This window comes from Apostichopus japonicus, chromosome 8 (assembly GCF_037975245.1).
Source record: "Apostichopus japonicus isolate 1M-3 chromosome 8, ASM3797524v1, whole genome shotgun sequence".
Lineage (NCBI taxonomy): Eukaryota > Metazoa > Echinodermata > Holothuroidea > Aspidochirotida > Stichopodidae > Apostichopus > Apostichopus japonicus.
In genome coordinates this window covers 40,442,744-40,467,606 of record NC_092568.1, presented here as the reverse complement: position 1 = coordinate 40,467,606, position 24,863 = coordinate 40,442,744, and the positions used below count along the sequence as shown (strand labels likewise).

Here is a 24,863-nt window from a genome sequence, read left to right as displayed (position 1 = left end):
CTACAAAATAATCTTAGCCAAAAGCAGAAAGCGATATGTATTGTAAGTATCTATATAGTACGAATATGTTTCAGATACTGCACACATGAGCGGCTATTCTCTTGTGGGCTGACATTCAGCTTTATATTGAGTATCATAGATTAGTGTTGACAAAAGTCCCTCCGTACGTGATCATCCTTTGGCCATAATCCTCTCTAGTGATTAGCTTGACCCCTTCTTGAGTTCGGATATTTTTAGAGGGCAGATATTCAAATTACGTAAGACGAGAATCTATTCTTGGACGGTTTATTTGTCACCAATCCCCGTTTCTTTCTTTCTTCTTCTCTTTTTTTTGCGTCTCCTTTTCTTAAACGTTTTGCCTTAGAGAATACAGAAAGAGAAGGATTTAGTTGTGACTACTCCTCTCATTACTTCGGTTACCTATTTATTTATGCAAGTGGAACTAGATATGTAGGTTGGTGTTCTATATATCTCATCTCAGTGGCCTATAGACACAATCACACGTTCAAGAAAACGTTGCCTCTTATCACGTTCCATCTATTACAAGTAGGCCTGCATGTTTGCCTTTTCGATCACTAGATATAATAAACCATTCACGTGAGAGCTAAAAGCAATGGAAATGATCCTTTCTCATTGCTGTAGGTATATTCAGTATGTATAGCAAGATTGGAAGTGAACACGATCAGCATGTATATATGTTTCAAATTTAAATGTACAAACAACACTCATACTCCACTATGGGCTTGTAATTTCAAAGACTGGATAATTGAATGGCTGAAATTGAGTGGGAGGATTAGGAAAAAATTGCTCACTTTAATTAGGAAATTGATTGGGAAAGGGAATAATCTGATGGGAAAATGGATGTTAGCTCCTCAATCCCCGATACAATACCACCAAAATACACAAAGTCATACTACCAGTCTCCGTCTTAATGTCAAAAGTGACGCGGAAGTGATACTTCTGAAGGTAAGTAATGTGTTTTTATTTTCTGCCCGTGTCTGTCTTTTTAAATTCCACCCCTACCCGGGCGTATCAAGCCAAGTCGGACCAGGGGGGAGGGGGGGCAATTACTTTGAAGTCTTTGTTTTCCTTAAGTACATTATGAACATAAGACTATACCATATTATTCAACCGATAACTTCCCTCAGTAATTCATCCAGACCCCAGGGCTGTATAGTCTTATGACTCCGGCCCATAGGCGTCAGGACAGTGCACCCAACGGGGTTTATGTACTCATGTATATGATGTATATGATTTCTAGAGGTTGGGGAGCTTTAATTACCACCCAGAAAAATCAGGGGACTTTGCCCCTCCCCCTCTCCCACTAGAAAACAGTGTGGCCAGTGCCACAAGCGTCTTTCATCCACCGATTATCGTGTTACTTAGTATTTCGAGTAAAACTTGACAGAGGTTCTAGCAAAATGCAACGAAAGTGCCTGAAAAGAGTGCCAGGATACTGTGACATAGCCATCTTGGGTCATAATTTTCCGTGCTGGGGGTCAGTCAAATCTGACACAAACATGCCAAGTCGAATTCCTTTTTGAGACTATTTTGTTTGGTTGTGAATCCTTAGCAAATGACGAAACATAGATTATTGTCTGCTAGTTTCGCTGTATATATCATATTTCGGTCCGATCTTGACGTGTATCACAGGTGACGAAGGTATTGAACTTTCTAATACCTTGATACTACCTTCTTCAAAAGTTGTCAACATGGCCAGCAACCGAGGCGATCTTCTTGAAGTATCAAAACAGTCATTATTGCGATTGCTGTACATGAATATTCTGCTTCTGGTTTCGCTTTTTGTACTTAATTTTCTTCTTTTAGTTGTAGAATGGAGATTTAACATCGTAACTCATACTAAGGACGCTGTAAAGTTAGCTGTGGTCGCCGTAACTTTGGTAGAGTCCGTTTGTTTCTTGTTTTGTGGTTCTTTCACGACTTCTACAAACACATATTCTACGGTGAGCTCTTTTCTTTGCTTAATGTAATTCATTTCGTTATTTTTTTCCATCGTTAAATATTCTGATGTGATTATGACCAAACCTTTTTGGTGCAGTTTATCAGTACAGTATTTAGTAATCTGAGCTCTGTTAGTTTGTTTCAGTTGTTTGGTACATACCAGTTTTGCGAGAAATAACTTTGTGTGACTGTGCGTGAATATTCACGAAGATGAAATATGAAAGTGCCTTAGACTGGAACGTACCTTTGAAGTTAACACCATGCCAATTGAATAGACGCATCCTACAATTATCAAGAAGCGTATTATTGCTAATAATAAGCTTCACTGCTTACTAAACTCCAACTGCTTACTTACTCCAAGGTGGGAGCTAGTCACCCCAATACTCAATATAGGCAGTTCATTAAGGATGACACTCTTTGCCAATTTACTTGATTGGTTCAATAGGCTTTGTTATGGTACATTTTTATCCTATTGGGGGTTCAATAATGATGGCACTCATACTTATTAACTCGATCATCGTCTGGGCCTAAATGCTGATGCTTATTTATACTGTAGGCCTTGTCAAGCTGAAACGTACCACATAGGAAGGAACTATGCTCTTGTACCATATTTGTTTACATCAGAGCATTGTTCGCTTTCATCAAAGTTAATAATGGCTATTAAAATGTAAAATTCAGTTTTTGTTCATATTTGCTGCTATTTTTCATCTTCTGCATAATACTTTCAATTCTCGTTTTGCAGAAACTGAAGTTTAGAGATCATATCTACAATCTACTGAAGGCTGTTATCATCTTCCTATCCAGCTGTGTTTTACTCCATGTAATAACAGTATTATATGGAGCTCCAGCATTTGAGTATGTTTGTAACCATTATTGTGATCAAATTCAATGTATTCTAATCCCGTTTTAGATAGAGGTCTAAAGCTTGACCATAGTTTGATTATTTGGACTCGGAGAATCTCTAAAGTTCTCATTCAACACCCAGTAAATGAAAGAGCCTTACATTGATATTGGAATTATAAAAGGAGAATGTGTATAAAAGATTTGTCATTCTAGTGATAAGAGAGTTGATCAGCAAGGTTGATGAAGTGCCTTGTTGCTCCAACTTTATAGTAACAAATTAATTGGTCAAATATATAATCATAATAATAATTGCAGTTCTGCCTTTTTTTGTGCAGTTGATCCAAAATCAGTAATACAGTAGGTAGAGGCTGATTAAATTACCTATATTATGAAACACACATTATGAAAGACTGTAATAGCTATAAAGTTGCATCATTAAAACTTTAGTAATTGTTGGAACAAGGGGGTTCTCAATAATTTTGATTACCCATTATGATTGAGTACAATTGTATAGATGCAGTGTTGTGGATTGAGGGAGGAAAATCCATTATCAGCTTGTTGTCATTTATTTGCAATTGGTCACACACTGTCTGATTCAGTAGCACATGTGTTTTGGGAGAGTTTTGAAGAGGATTTACATGTTGTATTGTCTCAGCATGAATTCCAACGCTTTTACACTTTACCTCTGAAGATTTCTATTAAATGTGTCCTTTCTTTTCTTTTTATAGAAATGTGGAACAAACATTCCTATTTTCTCTTTTGCTGACAACATTATCAATAGTACCTTGCCTCTTATTCATCGGAACAGACTTTGAATCTTGGACAAGATTATACTTTGAGAGAAGGTAAGTCGACTTTTGAACTGAAAGATGTTTCGTAAACGCTATTTTACAGGATGTCATCTGTCTTGTCGCTTCCAACCACCTTCTGGTACCGAATATTTTATGACTTCTTGAGGGATACCAGATTGTGCATTTAGGAGTTTAACTTAGGAAGATTCTCTTATCCGTATCAGGTCCAGCACTGCAGTGTTATAAAACTTTGTCATGTCATCTAGTGAGCTCATTGTACAAATAACTGCTTGCAGTGAATTTGAGGAAGCATACACTAGTCAGACAAAAGGAAAAGCTACAGGTCATTCCATAAATTGGAGAAATGTTTCAAAAGTGTTTTCCAGGCCCTCTTAATTGAATGAAATCATTGATATATTTTGAGTGGATGGGATTTGAATTTTCAGAATGTGTGTGGCATTGTTGAAGACAGAAAAGGTTCTTTATGAATGGTTGAAATTTTGCAATCTCTGTTCGGTGTAGGCTACTCTAGCTAGTATTTTGATAAGGGGAAGGTGTTGCCATTTTCTATGTAAAGACTTTGGTGGTCTGTTGTGGAGCTGTATGATGCTTTGCTTATCATTAAATGTGCACTATAAATAATCGTAATCTATATTTCTCATTAATTATTTCTTTCAAATTTTAGACCAGAGAATGCTGCTGAGTTGTGTTTACTTTATATAGTGGTCTGTTCTTATGTTGGTGCTTGGTTAGGAGCATTTCCAATACCCCTTGACTGGGAGAGACCTTGGCAGGTATGAAAAACTTTTTCTTTCTTGTCACTAACGTTTATCTTCAAGTACAGAATTTTGAAGAACCCCAATCTTTAAATTCTCATTATGAAATTCCATTTAAAAAAAACAATCCCTAACTCTACAGTCATTGAACTATTACTATGAACTATTGTTTAGTAAATAATCATACAATCATGGTGATGTAATGATATCCACAATTTTGGCCAATTCGCAGAGCTTGGTGTTGTGAAAAACAGTAATTGGATTCATGTGCGAGATTTGACCTCCACACATTAAAGGCATTGAAGACTCGACCCAAACCGTGTGCCGCGCTCTGAAAAAGTTAACTTTCCGTTGCTTGCAAGTGAAGTTTACTTCTTGTCGCTACAAAATGCAGACAGTAATGAAACGTGACACCTTGTTATCTTTAGACCTGAGATGTCCATTGTCCATTGTACACTGTGTTGTGGGTATTGACCGTAGCTGTATGTATTGACTGTACACTAGTGTCTAATTACCGATGGTAGCAAGCTGGTGTGTGTATTTTCTGGGATCGATGGTGGTGGCTAACACTTCTGTTACACCTCATTCGAAACTAGGTCAGATTACCGGCATAAGACGTTTCTTTGTGCGCGAGTCTTCACACCCTTTAAATCCCTTTTGAGAAACATACCTACAACATTACTCATCACAGTCATGGCTACTACTGTTAGTGAAGCAATTAATGAACAGATCCCTGATTTAGCAGTGTCCTTCAAACGGCTCACTCTGCTGCGGAAATGTTATTCTGTGACGGACTTATTGTAAATGGTGCTTGACATAGTGACTGTGTCACATATGAGAGAGCTTAAAGCGTTATTTATGGTTGTGAAGAGAAGGGTCAATACATCTGACTGCATATCCATCCCAATTACATTTTGATGGGAAAGTTGTATTGGTGTAAAGCCTGTAGTGATTAGGGTGTCAGTGTGGTGACACCCAGGGGGAGAGATAGGGTGAAACAAATGACAGCTAAAACGTTGGTTTGGTTGGCAAAGAACATGTGCAGTGGCATATTAATGCTCCCCAGTAGCGAACCCTCATAAAGCTTTTAAATTGCCACACAATAGGTGGAAAAAAAAACATTTTCTGATATATTGAATGCACCTGTTTGTGATTATGAGCACAATTCTGCACAGATCATAAAGAAACAGTTGGAAACAGGTTGGAAAATTTTTGCGGGGTGTCAAACCATGCAACAAAAGGAGCTGTGGGGAGCCAAAAAGGTAAAAAAAATGCGTACTCCCACTTTGGTTTGACCTTTTTCCTTCGCTCAATCCCTACAAATGGGCCAAACTTTTCGAGCACATATTTACATCGTCATTGATTGCATTACTACCCACTCATATGTAGAAGAAAAACAAAAATAAAATGAGGCTTAAAGTTTGGATAGTTCAGACAATAGAACTCTGGTCATGTTACCTTCCTCAGTCAGTTGTCACTTCAATATCAATTTTCCTGACAATGGTTGTCACGACAACTGGAAATACTTGACAAGTCACAAGGTCACATCACTTTTGAAAATCAGTTTACTACCTGAGTCCACTTTGCAACTTTGATAATTTCCAACCAACTGTTGCAATTCTGGAACTGTAGTAGATAAATTGTAAATTAAAATAACCATTTTGGGGAGTTACTTCAATTTTAATATTACATTGAAAAATGCTTTTTATTTTCACAATGGACCCAATACGCACATGAACATACTGTTACTGGTATGTATTTATTTTTTCTTTCTTTCAGGAATGGCCGATTACAGTATGTATTGGTGCATTAGTAGGACATACAGCTGGCATTCTGCTCTCGATTTGTCACCTGTTGTATCACATGACTGAAGGAAACAAGCCACAATTCAGATAGTTCAGAAGGATGTCATAGATTGCTTTCCAAGAGTTCTTGTGTGGGGATGCGCCTAAGATCACATCTTGTCGCTGTGCTACTCTTTTGTGGTCAGGCTTTCAATCATTGGCATTTGAAGAACTTTTTCTGAAAGATCACACAATTCTGCTACTTTTGTGATGGTGCCCAGGTGGCCAAACACCCTAAAAAAAGTGGATTCTCTCAGACTTGATGTAAACGTTACATTAGATTTGTACTTTATCTATATAGACTCTGCACTGGAGTTGTGCCATCAATTCCTCATGGACTTCAGTTGACCACTAAGCAGTTTACTTTGTGGCAAAAGACTGATGTTGTTTTCTTCCCTCGTACATTTCTGATAGCCCATTTTCTAAGAACTGTAAGAGTCTGCTAAAATTAGCTCTGAGTTTCAAACTATTTAGGTGGGAATATAGATTTCATTCACTGGTTTCAGCTTCTGTAAATCATGATTCCATTTTGTTAAATACCTTTGTTGAATGATCAGTTCTGATTGATCAATCCCTCCTCTGTACTCAGAAAAGAAATTGCAGTAATTATCCACGGAAACAGAACAAGAAATGATACCATATATGACAGACATTGCTACAGTATTTCTTCTCTCAGTGGAAGGTTTGTATAACCTTATTCAACAACAACATACAACAGTGATTATTTGAGCCTGAATATCATGTGCAGCTCTATAAATATTGAAAACAGCTGATAGTTAGTATATGTAGCACACACCTACACAGTGTCCCCCTTGTACATTAGGTCAGCCTTTCTTAAATGCTAATATACGTTGAGATTATATAAGTCATAAGGCTGAATATGTTGTATCCTGCTAGGGCCTATACATCAGCCAGATATTACTCCAACATATTAACAACAACAACAAAAATTGTGGTACTTGAAACTGCTATTTTTCTCTTGGTTCATTACATTGAGTTTAATTTAAGATACAAAAATACAATTATTAATCTAGAACAATGGCAAGCCATGTTGAAAATTTGTCTATTTTCACATAAAACTTAAAAAGATATTTCTGTGACAAGTTGATTGCAAACTAAGACTGTTGAAAATGTTCTGCATCCGTAGTTGAAATTACAACCTCAATTCCTCATATCATTTTTGTATGGTGAAGATATGAATTGCTCCAATTTGGTGATATTTTAATTTTGCATCTGGCAACAACAGTGAGTGGCGCCAGCATGGCAATTCAGCTAATTTTTTGGGGGGGCTTCACAATATTTTACTCATTTGTAGAGGTAAAAGCGTTTCTACAGAAAAGCTGTGTTTTGGTTAAGTTTTAACAATCTTAGAGCACTGACTGCCAAGCAAATCTCCCAAAGGTATGACAGTTTAGGGATAAATCAACAAGCTTATGATAAAGGGGTAATCAAGTTTTGGTGATGACATCACACCCTACCTTGTGTGATATCACTCCCTGGTATCGAGGGTTTAGCCAGTCAAAATAAGTTACATTCAATCAACCAGATGATGAACAAGGTATCGAGAAACAAGTTTTCAGCTAATAGGGGGAAATATTTTTCTTTTCAAGATAAGTGTTACATTTATTTGCCACTTGAAATATCCCTTTATACATTTTATTTAGGAAAAAATTTCTAAAGATCTAAATTGAGTTCTAATTTACCACTCCCAAAGAAGAATAATCATTAAAGAGAAGACATTGATCAAATAATTTATTCCAATTCATTCCTTGTTAGAATTTGTGTCATTACATACGACTTATTGTTGTTCAAATATATTAGCTGGTTAGCTTGGCCATTTAAGATGTTTGGAGTTGATAATTTGTGTGAACCGTTAATATTCTGCTAGTTTTTGAGCTCTGGAAAATAGCAAAGAAATATACCGCTAGAAATGGGATTCAAACCTGCGATCTTGGTGGTGCAGTAACCCAGAGGTGACCTCCATTCTTCATTTACTTGGATTTATTTTGGTATTCTTTGAAAAGTGACTTTTTGTAGGGAGCACTAATTGAGCAACACAAAAGTAAAAATTATAAACAGCACTAAAAAAAGGAAAAGTCCAGATATTTTGATGTTAAAGCTAACTTTTAATTCTGCAAAAGCTTACAATCATAATAATATATTCATTGCACTTAAAAAATGTCAGAGATGTCTACATGTAATTAATATTGTAAAACATTTGAAATCATATTCTCATTTCCTGTTGACAGTTGTAGACATCCAAATAACTGAGTGCATCAGAAACAGAAACTGTTCAGTCAACACCGCCTCCTGGTATAAAAAAATATATAAAATTATGATAATGATAAGTAATAAAATAAACACCAGTAGCTATCTGAAAGTTAGAAAAATTGTTATTTGGTGGGCGATTAATTTGCTGTCATCAAACTTTGAAAAGACACTTTTCGTAAAATATTAATGCAGCTTTCCAATTTGATAACTTTCCAGTTAGATCTCCATTGTTGATTTACTGACATGCACACAGCACGATATGGATATGAAATATTTCACTTGTCATTCCTATTTTAATCTATCCTGATTTAATTAGATGACGTATCTACTCCCTTCCCTCTGTAAGTTCTTGAATTAATGATATGACGTATACATTCAGTACATTCAGCAATAAGGAGAATTAAAGTCATTTTCACTTCATCATGTGTCCGATATCTTTAGAGTACCCTCATCACCATCCACGATGTAACAATGTCCTTCTGTGATATTGGTTATGTCAGTAAGCATCATATACAGACCTCGAAATTCAGGCTATGTACTTGCTAAGTGGATTTTACTGTTTTGCCAGTAGATAAACAAAAGGCTCTGGAGATTTTCTGCCAGTAGACAAATTAAGAACAAAAACAAGTTCATACATGGGGTAAAAATCGTGAGTGAAAGAATCAGCATGACTTCTGTGCCTAACGTAAGCCATGTATTACTGCTTATTGTCAGCAAATATTATTGAACTGCTTCCATAAACCTGTTGAGTGACAAATGTGAGCTGTAATTCCTGCTAGCTTTTGTTACAGTAGCTTGATGAAATTAGGAAATTCTAGGCCTAATACTATATGTAATGTTTCGTAGCTTTGAGACCTCAACTTTTACTTGACTTGCAAAATTAGAAATACATATTTCCATTTTTCTTTATATTTTTTTGGTTTTGCGTTTGTTTTGTTTTTACTTTAAAATCAATGGAAAGCATCAAGTAAACTTTCTTCAACCTTCTAATGATATGTTTTGCTATAAGATAAAATTTAAGTACTTATCTGACCTGTTCATTCTAGATAAAGTAAGAACTAAACTGATAAATCTACCATGACTGGCATGACCCATTTGTGAATGTGAAAAGATTAGGGGAAACAAGTTTTCAAAGTTTGCCTCTGAATCTCAATCAAACTCCCACTGGCTCGCAATGAAAACATTACAGCATCAACATGGACCACACAAGACCCTACTGGACAGAATGAATGATCTTAATAGCTACAGAAGGTCCTCTCAATCAACCTCCCATCCCACCCACTCTCAATGACAACATTGTACAGCATCAACATGGACTGCAAAAGAGCCTACTGATTAGAATATATGATCTTAAAAGCTACAAAAGAAAGAAATATTTAAAGTGATCCTAACACTGCTTTTACAATACTGTGAATCCATTGAAGAATGTGTTAACTTCAACTTTGGTCAATTGCACATAAAGAACACACTGGTGTATATTTTTTTTTAAATGTTACGAAGAAAGAAAATTGAGGTTGCCATAACATGCTGGAAAAGTACATTTTAAGTAGGATAATAACTCTACTATTTTAGTCATGTTACAAGTTGCAAACTGGTGATATGATTGATGGCAGTTAATAAAAAAACATAAGAACCTGCAAATGTCATTTGTTACTTAATTCCAACAAAATCAGATGGACAAAACTTTTAAATTGATCACAAGGGCTTTCAAATTGTACAAAACAATGCATTACATTTGTACTTTGGGTTCATAGGTCACTACTCACTCTTCCACTAAGAGCAACTACAGCTGAATCTTGACCAAAGTCCACTTTATTCCTGACCTGGTTCAAACTCGGCCGTAACTATACTCAGACTCCGGGACCAAGATCTGTCAACTACGCCCAGTTGCTCACATGGTTAAATATTCTGGAATGTTTTTATACTTTTAGCCCTTTATTACCAGCAATCTGAAAAAACTATGTCCCACAAGGACTAGTTGTTTGCGTATTGAGTAAATTCAGTGTGCAAAACTTAGCATATAACATTCGATGCAGTATGCACTAAAATTTATGATATACAATGATGTGATTCCATACTCCAGCAATACACGAAAGAAACTGGTAGAGCAAGCATTGTAGGAAAGAAACAGGTACCTTAATACAACTGTTAGTTAAGGCATGATGAAAATGGGCTCAAACGTTAAATGCTTAACAAAGAAACAAGACAACATTACAATTAATTTATGAGACTCGATGGTCTATATTGTGTTAACAGGTTAATAGCCACTCTTTCATTAGGAGCAGCTACATGGATGGTTGTGACCCCATAGGTCTCTGAATTAGGTTAAGCGGTGTCCAGTTATGGGTAACTATTACATCTCAGACTGACACAAAGCTACAACCAAACAACAAAAAGCAGGTTTCAGTCAAGTTCTTACCATCAAATTTCGGATTTTATCTTTAAAAATATCCTGGTCACGACACAGTGGAAATATTAGCAATGTACCAACAGACAGCACACATACAACACACCTGACAAAACGAAATACCGAACACTTTTGCCCTGAGAATTATTGTTCAGTAAACATTGCAATTCTCTTGGTCCAACTCCTCACACTTTACCTCTAATGTGATGCTGATCTTGGCAGCCATCGAATCTCAACTGTAATCTCCCATATGAAGAAGCATTCGTCAATAAAAAACAAATCAGTCCACGGATGACTTTGCTCCTTGTCTGAATCTGGCTCCAGGAGGATTGCCTTCTGCTCCCTTTGCCTGATCACTTGTCTCCAAGGTAACCGGATCATCTCTGCTGTCCTCGATGGTCTCAAAGCTGTCACTTGATCCACTCTTAATATTAGCTTCAGAGATCTTCCCGGGGTCTCTTCTTCTGTTAGTACCCGAGAGATCCGTGCAGAGCAAGATGTCGTCATCTGAATCGTCATCGCTGTACGAGATGTCAATCCGACCAGAGGCCCATGTTCTCTGCTGGCCGGCCTTGGACGATTTTAGATCTTGTAGTAAGTCTGGAGATATAACACAGAAGTGAAGTGAGAATGCCTTCACAACGGTTGTAACCAAGGATGATGATAAAACATATTAGAAATACAACCAAAACTTGCTAACATTTGTCACATTGTGTTGCCAAGCAGTTGGATAAAGAGCAAGGGTACTACAGCTCACTTTTGTGGCTGCCTGGTGAATAACGTGGCATGCTTATTCTATTGACAAGGCTGTCAGTCAAGAGATGGAACATGTGAGTTGCATGTCATTGTGGCTTCATTTTGTTATTTGCTAGGCAGCCTGAAGTATAGTGATGGTGAGATTACTAATTACTAAATGAAAAAGCAAGACCACTTTAAAAGAAAACAAACCTGTGAACAAGATAGTATCCAAGGATTACAATTAATGATACATTTGACTCTTGAGTGAGTGCCTGTCATTAACCACCACGAAGGGCATTAATTAAGAGTTGATAGTTTCCTACAAGAAGCTTGCTGGTGGTGAGATCAGTGCAAAGCTATATCAACATAGATATGAATAAGGTCTTGGCCTCATCTAAGAAAAATTCCCAGAGGGAACACATACATTACAAATGGGAGTTGGTTATGGTGATAACCATATTCTGGTTCTCACTAAGTTCAATCCCAGGTTTATGGAGTTTTCCTTCCCATGGGTCATAAGTGTTACAAGTCACAAGTGTCACAAGTCTGCTGTTAAAAGCAACAGAATTTCTCAAGATTTTAAACACATTTTGTCACATTTAAGATAACAAAACCAACAAAATACTTTCTAGTCAACTGTGTCTGATGGCGAGAGAAGCAATGTTGCAGACCTTATCAGTTGATTTAACAAGACTGTGCAAACTCTTTTTCTTATATGTTCAGCATTCTTTTCATACATCTGCTCTTTGGAAGGGTACCTTTCCTCTGCATGTGGCAGTGACATTCTGGAACAGGTTCTCCAAATTTGATACAACCTTAATCAAGTTTATCAACACCGTAAAGGCTAGTACCAACCTCTTCTCTCGTCTCCCTTGCTCACTCTCCTCTCTTCTCTCTCCGGTATCTGAAAAGGGTCGAGATAACCTCCACCATCCTCTGGGGCCTTCCAATGATCTCCTGTTCCCTTAGCAGTGTCCTTAAAGAGATATGACCACATCTGATCCCAGGAGAGGAAGGTTATCACTGACCAGATGATGAAATTGAAACAGACCCCCAGAAAAGATGAAGATAAAGGCCAGTAAAACATGAGATACCTGCCAAGATGAAGATGGAACAGGCAAAATGTAAAAACATCAAATAAATCATTAATATTTAGAGATATATAGGGCAAAATGAATGGAAAATGAAGGCTAAGAATCAGAAGAATAATAATTACTTATCTTTACATAGCTTAATTCAGTGTAACTTTCTCCAGAATCAATTTGGCTAGTCACTTCTGTGCTGTCTGAAACATTGTCGTAGTATTTAATTTTTCTCATCAACTGTTTTTAATTCCTTTCTGCCAGTAATTGATTCATGTTGTTAATGATTTAATTCACCAGCACGTACCATACACGGTTCTCTTAACTCTATATATTATTCAGGGATGTGCCCAGGATTTCCTGAGTGCCAGGTATACTAATCGCTGTCCTGGGGTATTTTTTAAGGTGCTCAGATGCCAAATGCTGGCACTTGTGTAGCTTTTTAAGCACATACACAAGTACTAGGTTTGCTAACAATTTACATTTTTTAATATTTTTAGTGAAATATATTACGTACCAGGTAAAAGTTATTAGTTTGTTTCAAAGAGATTTTACAAGGGACCGATTGAGAGCTGGAAGTAATGTTTCTCGCATGCGTAACTGATGCATTATTAGTCTGTATGATTTTGGCATAGGCTAGGCCCAATTCATGTTGAATATAATGTTAGAAATGTCGGGATTTTAGATGAAAATAGTGCTGGGCGGGATTCACAATTTTTTAAGACAGTGCTGGGCGGTAATTTTTAGTGCTGCAGGGGCGGGGCAGCCCAGCGTGGGCACATCCCTGATTATTACAAGAAATTCAAAGCCCATTTGTATCTTTTTAAAAATATTTTGTTCAGCTTCCTTCTTTTAAACAGCTTTGTTATTACTTGCTCAAGACAGTCCATATTCCCTTACTGAAATTTCTTTACCAAATGGGGTACCAAATGGGTAACTACAGTACAGTAGGTCTAACCTATTAAGTATGCACAACAGTGGCCAGCTAATTTCATGACATTCTGTTCATGGAAAAGGAATGGTGAAGGGTTGAACACCACTTGCTCAATGATTCAATTAGAAGAACAGAGGACTTGCACTCCTGAAGTCACAACTATTAAACCTTTCTCCAATTAATAATTCCTTTGCTATCACTTCTAGAACAAAATAGTTGGTAGGGAATGCATAGCTCCCAACTCTTGAGAAGGCAAATGCTGGTCCATGCCACGATTCGCCGTCCTGGGGGAGAGGCATAAAGGGAGGGGTGTCCCCCTCCCCTTTTTTTGGAATCCTGGTGATGCCTAAATGTAAAATGGCGGCACTTAGAAAGGCTTTTGTCACCCAAAATTTTCTGGGAAATATGCATTTTTTTGTGTGTAACATCAATAAATTGAATAGTAGGTGATAATTCATTCTTTCCCGTGGCATGAAAATGTTTGCTGCTCGCCCCAATGAAAAGAAATATAGGCTAATTTGAGGTTCAAATGATGCTGTAAAGGAGGTTTTATACTCTATTATGCTAAATGCTAGAGAAATGATGTTTGCTAAGTCAAAATTTGATGCAATTTTTTTTATGTATACTTGACAATTACAATGCGGGTTTTTCGGATGCTTGCGCGGGTCAGCGGGTTTGGGTGTTAGAATGCGGGTCCGACCCACGAATTGCGGGTCAGTTGGGAGCTCTGGGAATGTCACTACTATAGTGCTGAATGGTTTAGTATATATACATAGGGGCTTGTACATCCAGTGGGCAATGACTTTAATTCCCTTTTGACAAGTAAGTGAATTACTCTTCCTAGGGTAACCTGATTTATACGCCTTTGGGGAGCAGTAGGTCAAAAAAGGAGAAAGAATGCCAAATTATAATAGTAGTATTCACTTAGTGTTGAGAAGGATGATTGGAAGGCACACACAACAGTGGTAACATTAAATAAGTATGTTTATGCCACAAATGACAATGACACAAAGCACAAGTATTTCACTACATCAATGAAGAAAAGAGAGTAAAAACGAAATTGCTAGTATTCCTTCAACTTTCCCCACACAAAACAACAAAAGACAATGAAATGATTAAAAATCATTAATTTTGCATACCAAACTTGAACAAAACACAAACTGGAAATGAATACTAAAACTATTACCTCAACCCTGAGAACTGTGCTCTTATGAGAAATTTGGCAGAATAGATTTCAATTTGTCTAGCTCTGACCTCGACGTAAGCCCCATAGACAGGTTTATTCTAAAGAGAGAGAGAAACATAGCAGGATGAGGTAAAACCATATACAGACTAAAAGAAGCAAACACTACTGTTACAAAAACACATTGCAAATGCTTTCAATTGTTAGTTACTAATTTTCCCATAATTGTCCAATGTACATGTACAGACCCACTTACAAGATTTCCATGGAAGATCAAACTAACTTGATTTAGGTTTAAACTTGCAGCATTGGGAACTGTTGCATCAGTACTAAGAGATATTATCTACACGCCAAGCAGTACACTGTATGGTTACATCACCTCAAGATGTCCTGCTATCAAGACATTAACACAATTGTAACTTATAGGCTGAACTTGATATCAAAATCATTTCAGAAATATTTATTTTAGTACTAGATTCCTGATCACTTTCACAACCAAGCAAGGCTACTGTAAACTTTGGGCCTTAGAAAGTCGGGCTATATTTACTGGCTTAATGCCACTGGATTTGCCCGTAGATAAATGTTCTGCCAGTAGACGTTTAGTACATAAACCAGTTGTAAGTCAGTTGACAATCATATGTCAAAGAATCGCTATGATTCCTGAAATAAGCCCTGCATTACTGCATATTATCGGCAAATATTAATTGGGCTGCTCTCAACCGCCTGTTCGGTAAACAATGTGTGTTGAAATTCAAGGAAATGGCCAATTTGAACTTGACTTTATTCAGTAGAGCTTTTAAGCACTTGCATTTGTTAATCAAGTGGCTGAAAATTATGAAATTCGAAGCCTGAACTAGTGTTTTCTTTTCTAGTCCCAGCTAAAACTAAATCTTCTGAAACCATAGTACACTTTCATGGTACACTTTAATGTCTACATTCATAATATTTTGGCTGAATTACATGTAGCAATCATCAAACACTGTGATTGGATGAAATCCTTCATTTCCCAGTGAAAGTCTCTATATAAATTAAAAAATATTCACTTTGTAACCTGATACCTTACCTTCAGTTTATTTATCACTTTATTGATTTATCAGAAAATCATTGCTCTGACCCCATATTTAACTATAGGGTCACAGAGAAGAGCAACACTTGCAGGTATATTTCTACACATCCCTACCAGTTTTCTGCATATCCCTACTTGTGTATACCAGTTTTTTGGGCTCGTTGATTGTGAGGAAGCACTTATCTAAGCATCAACATTCGTGGAAAATATTGTAAGGTTTTTCAGATATTCTCTTTGAATGTCCCCTCCATATATCTCTCTTTCTCCGTCCACTCAAAGCTCTACATTTACGCTAATTCTCCGCTAGGGGAAAAATTATCGTAATTATCGAAATATCGCGATAATTTTTAAACTATTTATCGTGACGGTAAAAAGCTAATATCGCCCGCAATGCATGCACAGTATAATACCATGTGTGAAAAAAAGGCGGTACAAGTGCGGACCCGAGAGAGCAAACTGGCCTTGTGTTGTTAATGCTATTACGGTACTTTCTAGAATGACCATTTGCGTCTTTTGGGGTCAACATACTTTCACACGGGATTTCACCATGCCATTGATCGATGTACATGTACAGGTGATATATGTCGCAAATATAAACTGAGAAAACGAATTGACAACACTATCATGAGTTCATGACTACTGGCCTACTAATAAAATTATATTGAACACATTATTCATGCCTAAAACATCGTTTTTCTGTTTTTTATTGATAGTTTGCAGTACATTACTCCGTACTTTACATATTTTAAAATAATTTTCATGTTTAAAATGGATTCGAATTTTTTTTTTAATTTTCCGTTTATACGGTTTGTGATTTTCTAAACGGATAGTGCATTTGCGGCCAGTTAAACGGTTAACCGTTTAAACGGTCACACCCTTAATACCAGTTGTCTGCATATCCCTACTTGTGTATACCAGTTGTCTGCATATCCCTACTTGTGTATACCAGTTGTCTGCATATCCCTACTAGTGTATACCAGTTGTCTGCATATCCCTGCTTGTGTATATACCAGTTGTCTGCATATCCCTACTAGTGTATACCAGTTGTCTGCATATCCCTACTTGTGTATATACCAGTGTCTACATATCCCTACTTGTGTATATACCAGTTGTCTGCATATCCCTACTTGTGTATATACCAGTTGTCTGCATATCCCTACTAGTGTATACCAGTTGTCTGCATATCCCTGCTTGTGTATATACCAGTTGTCTGCATATCCCTACTAGTGTATACCAGTTGTCTGCATATCCCTACTTGTGTATATACCAGTGTCTACATATCCCTACTTGTGTATATACCAGTTGTCTGCATATCCCTACTTGTGTATATACCAGTGTCTACATATCCCTACTTGTGTATATACCAGTGTCTACATATCCCTACTTGTGTATATACCAGTTGTCTGCATATCCCTGCTTGTGTATATACCAGTTGTCTGCATATCCCTACTAGTGTATACCAGTTGTCTGCATATCCCTACTTGTTTATATACCAGTTGTCTGCATATCCCTGCTTGTGTATATACCAGTTGTCTGCATATCCCTACTAGTGTATACCAGTTGTCTGCATATCCCTGCTTGTGTATATACCAGTTGTCTGCATATCCCTACTAGTGTATACCAGTTGTATGCATATCCCTACTTGTGTATATACCAGTTGTCTGCATATCCCTACTTCTTTTTAGAACTGGCAGGCATAGATGCATCCAGACTGTCAAGCCCAATGCTGGACTTCTGGCCACCCTAAATGTAACATGCTTCAATATTTGAATGTATTAATTGCAAGAAAACCAAATAAATGAAATGAGGGCTTCAGCAGTCATACCAGATTATCTGGACAGTCTAGCCTAATGCTGGCCACCCTAAATGTAACATGCATTAACATTTGAATGTATGAATTGCAAGAAAACCAAATCAATGAGCTATGTCAGCGGCCATACCGGATGATCTACATAGTCTTCCATTAACGGAACAATCAAGTGTTGAGTCTCGTCTCGGTACCCAAAGAGAAAGAGAGGTGAATAAAGGAGAGTCTCAAATATCCTCAGTAAACTAGATCTGTACTTCAGCATCATCTGTAAAGAAGCAGGATGTTTGAGTACATGACATGTTACATCTTAGCAGCTTGCATAAATACGCCAGAGCACACTGAAGTATTGTCAGATATGAGATATACGCAATCCGAGTCAGGAGATGAAACCAGAAAGAAAAAAACTGTGCATCTTTCATAGAACTAACGACCTTCTTAAATGAATTTTTTAGTGGCAAATTGGATCGATTCCTTCTGGTCATATTCTTTTCCGTCTTTGTATCGCCCTAAGCCTTGCCCTGTGTTGAATTTTAGTTTCTGTGATAGACTACTTGAAAAGTTTTGTGATAGAGTGCTTGAAATTTTTGGCCCGTCGTGCAAGAAAATTTAAATCTAACACTGACCTACGCCATTAACATTAAAAAGAGCAGGTAGACAGCAACACATTGTTCCAAGTCCCATCTTTAAAACATTTTTTAATTAATGAAATACAAAACTAAAAATGAATTCATATTTATAAGTGTACATTGTGCTATACTTTGTGATGCCATACATGGACAACACATGAAACTATCATTTTCCATTGGTTTCATTTTAAATGCCTCTCCAAATTGAATATACTTTTTTAAAGTTTGATAAACTCACTTGACTACCGTATGCCCTACAAACCTAACTCTTGTCACAAAGTTAAATTACTTTCCCAAAGTCAGGTAATCATTTCAAAATGAAAGAAAAGCAGTTTTTGGTGTAGCCCATGGATGACATCAATGTACCCTGGCCCAAAAACTGTAACAGAGCAAGCTGTTAAGAGAGTGGGGGTTGCAAGGGGGAGGGGTGGATACATGTGACTACTGTAGTTCTTCAACTCTGTATGATATATTCCTGTACATGTTCAATTCACTATCCCTCTTAGTAGTTTAATTATTACATTGTTACAGTTCAATCTGCAATTACTCAATTTATAATCTGGCTGCCAAAAAGCATATTCTGCCTTAAGTAGCAGCTGTTATTACTTACAGGTCGAGATGCTCTTGAGGTGACTTCTCCATGCTTTGAATACAAGCTTAGTTCGACCATGAATACACCTAAATATGAAGAAAGAGCGAATAACGTTTTAACCTTTCCACATTCTTCTCTGACGCTCTTCAGTTTTATTTTCTATCCTGGTTTACAGAGTGCTACACATTGTCAATGCGGTAATGACCATTAACAAAATAATTACAAATCATTATTAGTCTTGACATATGTAGGATTTGGTGATATACCGCAGTATAAACTGTTTTCACCTGGATGCAATTTGAATCTTTTTCTGACTTTGTCAACGAAACACCTAATCAACTTGGGGAACAGTGGAATTGATTGCAAACTACAAATTTCACCAGGATGCTTGGCATGTGTTCACCTTTCATCAGCCAAAAATAATATTTCCTCTGGACTATTCTTTTAAAATGTTAGAAAAATCTCACGGCTGGAGCTTACTGTACCTTGTTTTTGGTTGACTAGGGACTGAGGCAGATCCATCTCTAACACAACATCATATCTTTGACCTCTCATAAGAACCTGAAACAAAGTGAAAGGTATCGATATTACAGACCCCCTGCGTGTTGTATTAATATTGATAAGTTAAATGATTATATGCAGCCATAAATAGGATGTTAATTTTATTAAGAGCTACATATAGTAGATATATTATCGAATCAACTGTTAAAGTAACAGTACAATAAACCAGGCATCTAATATCCAAAGTTAAACTCTCTGTAACCTGAATATGCCAGATTTACAGAGAAGGGTGTGAAATTGATACCCACACCAAATTCAACTTGACTTAATTTGCAAAACTTGTGAGCAACTTGTGAGGATGATGATGATGCCAATGAACCTTTCCTCTCTCTCCTCTGAAAAATGGCACTTTTGCTGCCAAAATTTACACTTCTGTTGGGTATTTTAAGACATTTAGAGGTTTTCTTCCCCCCCCCCCCCCCCAAATGGTTGATTTCCCAGGTAAACTGGTGACTTAATGAGATCGTTGTAGTAAAGTTGAGTCATTGCTGATCTATACCTTGGGCTCTAGATCTAATGAATCAGTGAAAGCACATGGTTCATCTGAGCCAAAGCTATAGTTCGACAATGACTCAGCTGTCATACGGTAAACCAGTAATTTACGGCATAATTTTATTTAAAGCAAGTCGAGTCTACATCATGTAAGCAAATTGATTACCCTGTTCTGGCTGTAATCTGTCCTCAGAGTAATGTTACTACCAGGGAAGGGACAACTCTCCACACCAGTAAACTGTTTACATGAGCTGTTGGAATGAAAAATAATATGTTCTCTCAAAAGCAATTCAAAGGTAGAATGCTGGAATGAAAAATAATATGTGCTCTTGGAAGCCAATCAAAGGTAGATCTGCAAGAGGGAATAATTTGTACTCTTAAGTTAGTCATTGCACATGATGCACCAACAAATTTTCTGAGTTCTATCAAAAGCCCAGTAATCAAATTTAGCATTGCAATATTCCCATTCAGAAGATGTACAGTACTAAAACCAGTCCTAAGCACACCTTCTAGGAAATAAATGCTACAGAAACAGATGAAATTTCTTTTCTTGCAAGACTTTCATTTTGGTTAACAAAATTGGACACACATTAATCCATGAGGCAAACCATACAACTGAAATATGGAATTCTGGGTTGATAGCTATGGGATACACCTAGTCCTACTAAAACAAGTTCAAATCACTTTCCATCACTTCCCATCTCTGGTAACATTTATAATGGAATGTATAATGTGGCTTTCATATGACACTCATTATTCATATCGGTCAATGAATATCAACACTTTTATGTTATATTTTCTTTCTAAAGGGTGTGAAGAGTCGCGCACAAAGAAACGTCTCATGCCGGTAATCTGACCTAGTTTCCAATGAGGTGTAACAGAAGTGTTAGACACCACCATCAACCCCAGAAAATACACACACAGCTTGCTACCGTCGGTAATTAGACACTAGTGTACAGTCCATACATACAGCTACGGTCAATACCCACAACACAGTGTACATAGCAGCGTGGACATCTCAGGTCTAGATAAAAGATAGCAAGGTATCACGTTTCATTACTGTCTGCATCTTGTAGCGACAAGAAAACGTCATTTGCAAGCAACGGAAAGTTAACTTTTTCAGAGTGTGGCACGCGGTTTGGGGAGAGTCTTCAATGCCTTTAATGTCACACTTTCTAAGACTTCCAAAAGTACACTGTAAAATTCTGGATTCTCAATCATTTGAGAAAATCTAACAAACTATGACAAAAAGATGAAACAAATTATGAAGAATCTGGAGTCAAATCCTTACAAAGTTGCAACATAAGGCCAAGGCTACCCCTGGTTTAACAGCTTTTAGATTCCAATAACAGTTAGGCAATGCAAATAGCCTGAGCCATCAATAACCACCAAGGCTAAAAAAAAAACTTGCAATTAGTTTCTTCTTACAATATCTTACCTGTATTCCAGAAACACAGGTTGTTCAAACTTCTCTACTGGCATATAAACGTAGTAAAATGTGAAGTATCCAAAAATCGATAGCCATAATTGTATTGAAATAACTGCTACAGCAGTAAATATGGAAGCTAATACCCTTTGTGTTGTACTTGTGTCAGCCATACTCATCAGCTCTAAATTTCAGTCAGCAAGTCTAGGCCTAGGGAAGAATGATTTGTTTGCTAGAGCCTACGTAAAATTATCTTCCAAGTAAGTTTGCAAAATTTGAACTGATCTGTCGAAGTCCATTTGACCTTGCTAATGTGGGTTATCTCTGTTGAAACTATTACTGAATTTGCCCTTACTGAACTACCACAGTGATACAAATAATATGTGCATTGACACTAGGCTGAGTTCGCTAATCTTAGCCTATCACGTCAGCCTGACGTTAGGCCTCTCATTCAATCACAGTCATGGCACTGCACTGGCTGATATAGATTATCTGGTAATTTTTTGTCCCACGCATTTATTACTCAATGGTTAAAGCCTCTCAGTGTGGAAGTTATTTCCTTAGCAAAATACACCAGGTGCAACATGTGCTTAATTGTAGGCTAAGCACATCCAAGTATTACTCGCTCAATGCTTAACAATAGGACTAAGTTGCTTTGCATTGTATAATGTCCGACCCCTGGAACCAATCTTGTATCACTCAGTAAGCAGCGGGACATTTAAAATAACAAATATCACTGACACAGCCGACGATGATCACAGCCAACGATGATCACACAGTCACGATCCCGATGCAAGGGAACTGGGGTTGAGAGCGGATCAGTCGTTCGGTAGTTTGGTTTTCGTGCCCAAGTTCTTTCCTGGGTGACTTGTCTTAAAAAGTATAAATATCACAGCCTACTGTACATAAACCTGCTATTCTTTTCCGAGTGGAAAGCCATCCAGCAGCTCCCTGGGCCAACCATCACGCAGTAACAGATGAAGCTTGTAATTTGATAATTGGGGTTGGGGAGGCGGAGAGAACAACAAATGGGGATCGATCGATCGAGCCCCTTCATTGGTGAACCAAGTTTTTATTTATGAAATGCAAAAATTGTGACAAAACTTTAATGTCATATAACCAGGGTCGTACATTCATTCTATTCACCATATTTTCAAGAGGGATGTTGATCGAATTCGAGACCGACAGCTGCGGTGACTATACATATCTGTGCACTGCTTTGAAATATAAAACAACAGTGGCAACCTGCTTATATAATTACTATATTGCATTGTCTGTGGCCGCAGAGAAAAGGGCGGCCCCTGTAAGCTTCAGAACTTTAGATATAGTTCTTGTTTCTCTTTGGACCGCAAAAATAGTGATAGGGTAACAACAATTGCCAGGCTCTGGAATGTATCCCAGGGTCCTATATGGATAAGCCTTCCTTACGGGATGTCAAAGGCCTTATAGATCTGCTTTATTGGCTCCAATTATAGCACGCTATAGCTATAGGAAAGTTTTGTGATTACGGATTCGACCTGCCACGGTCGTCAATCGACCTCTGGCTCTACATATACTGTAGCCTGCATAGCTTCTTAACACCATTAGGCTCTTTGTGTAAACACTCTACGGTGTATATATGTTCATGTCCACAGTGTAGTTAATCATGCAGCATTCACACAAAGACCCTCATACAAGAAAAAATATGTGACAGGCGTTGCAGACTAATTGGTAAAAAGAGGTCATTTTACGACCAAGGCAGGTCGATTACGTAATCTGAAGAAACTGTTCTATGATAGCGTGCTCTAGTTGGGGTCTATCTACAGCAGACCTTTAAGTTTGGGGAAGGTGGATCTGTACAGACGTTCTTCAGCATCTTTACTATGGGTTATTAAAAATGATATCGCTGAATCATTCTTTACGGAGAACTTTAATCCATCAAACTGCAATTATTTGGTACTGTAGAAATATAACAACCCTCTATGGATAAATGATTTTAATTTCATGAATATTGGAGCAATGGCCGGTTTCGTCATGTGTAAGTTACATTAATTAATTAACAAATTCAACCCACCCGTCCCATCCCCATTTTTAATTTAATTGTCCACATTTGACTGGGTAGCAAAAAGGTCGTTTCGGTTGCGGGGTACATAACAATAACGGTGTAGACTAATGTTACAAAACAATTAAATTGATGCATGTGGTGGCAAAACTAAATCCCTCTGCCAGGACGGTGTTGAACCAAACTGTCGACATAGCTTTCAGTAAATTGAAGCAAACTGGCACCCCACAGGAACTATTGCGTACCTCAGCCTAGCAGGGCATAAAAGACTAGAAACCAGAGTTATAGAACTATATTAATGTGTTCTGGGGACTAGTAGCTAGGACTAATAATACAGCATGGTCAGCTAATTGCACAATTTCAGTCAAGAAGGAAACATGTACTTTCTTTAAGCAGATAGAGATCGGTTGGGTCCGGAGAATGCAAACCATGCTGAATTTGGTAAAGTAAATCCACACAGAATGCATTCGCTACATACATTAAAGGAATTGTGTCCACAAAAAGTTCAGCATTGTAAGTAATTACTACTTACAACAGCAGATAACATATTTTATTGCGAAGATATGACCATCTTATTTAAACTGATATTTTTGCTGCATTCAAGTATGGTTGTAACTTGACTTCTGCTCATGCTTGTAAATATGGGCTTCCATTTTGTTGTCCCAAACTGGGGAACGATCACTGTGTGTGTGCTGATTAGTGTCCCTCCTCTATTTAGCGAAGAGCCTTAACAACCAAGTTCAAGGTCATATCATAGGTCCCTGGGGAATAATATTTAAACATTGTAATTACTCAAAATTTGGTCATTTTTGTCAATAGGGACCCAAGTCTTGACAGATAGGTATTGAAATGAGGTTTCTATTTTTTTTTTTTTTTTAATTTAGCTAATTAGATATGCAAATATGCAAATGAGGTCATTATTCATACACAGTACTTTCCTTTGCCCATTTGAAATTATTTTGATGAAATCTGCTGGACTTTTGATAGTTTGATGAGTTCAAGACATGTTATTTTACACGTGAAATATAATTTGATGTTCAAATGTGAGGGATATGACTGATTTTATGACGTTTTGTTAAATTTTCATTTGCGAATAAATTATAATATTTTACAGGCTACCCAATTTAGTGTTTATATCAAAGTTATGGTCTCCAAGCTGGTCAAGGGCTCTTCTGGAGTGATAAGTAGAGGCTGTTGTTCATCCACATCATATCTGGCACCTCAGTTTTTGCTGTAACTGGAACAAGGGTCTAATAAAAGGCTACTTTGTATGCGCATAATTATAAACTTGTACAAACAATACACAAAAAAGATACACAAATTGCTTTGACTTTTGAAATTTCTTATTCAAACTTCCAAAACCAGTTCATTACCCTCCCCTCAATCATAACTACTACCAGGTTGCCAACCCCTCCCCC

The 24,863-nt window shown here is 37.3% G+C and overlaps 2 protein-coding genes across 3 annotated transcripts; one reads left to right on the top strand and one right to left on the bottom strand.

The window, feature by feature from the left end:
• The first annotated feature begins 1,658 nt into the window (after positions 1-1,658).
• LOC139972012 (phosphatidylinositol-glycan biosynthesis class F protein-like) lies at positions 1,659-9,396 on the top strand. Its single transcript, XM_071978876.1, has 5 exons — positions 1,659-1,964; positions 2,705-2,817; positions 3,534-3,650; positions 4,282-4,390; positions 6,152-9,396. Exons 1-5 carry the CDS (start codon positions 1,713-1,715, stop codon positions 6,266-6,268), a joined length of 708 nt encoding a protein of 235 aa, XP_071834977.1. The 5' UTR covers positions 1,659-1,712; the 3' UTR covers positions 6,269-9,396.
• LOC139972011 (seipin-like) lies at positions 8,322-22,141 on the bottom strand. 2 transcript variants are annotated; one of them, XM_071978875.1, is made up of 8 exons: positions 22,064-22,141; positions 20,145-20,229; positions 19,411-19,486; positions 18,944-19,011; positions 17,838-17,972; positions 14,835-14,932; positions 12,488-12,726; positions 8,322-11,494 (listed from the first exon to the last, which is right to left on the bottom strand). In XM_071978875.1, exons 1-8 carry the CDS (start codon positions 22,120-22,122, stop codon positions 11,175-11,177), a joined length of 1,080 nt encoding a protein of 359 aa, XP_071834976.1. In that variant the 5' UTR covers positions 22,123-22,141; the 3' UTR covers positions 8,322-11,174. The 2 variants fall into 2 exon arrangements, with proteins under 2 accessions (XP_071834976.1, XP_071834975.1); XM_071978874.1 differs by lacking the exon at positions 22,064-22,141 and adding an exon at positions 21,417-22,057.
• Between the last annotated feature and the right edge of the window lie 2,722 nt (positions 22,142-24,863).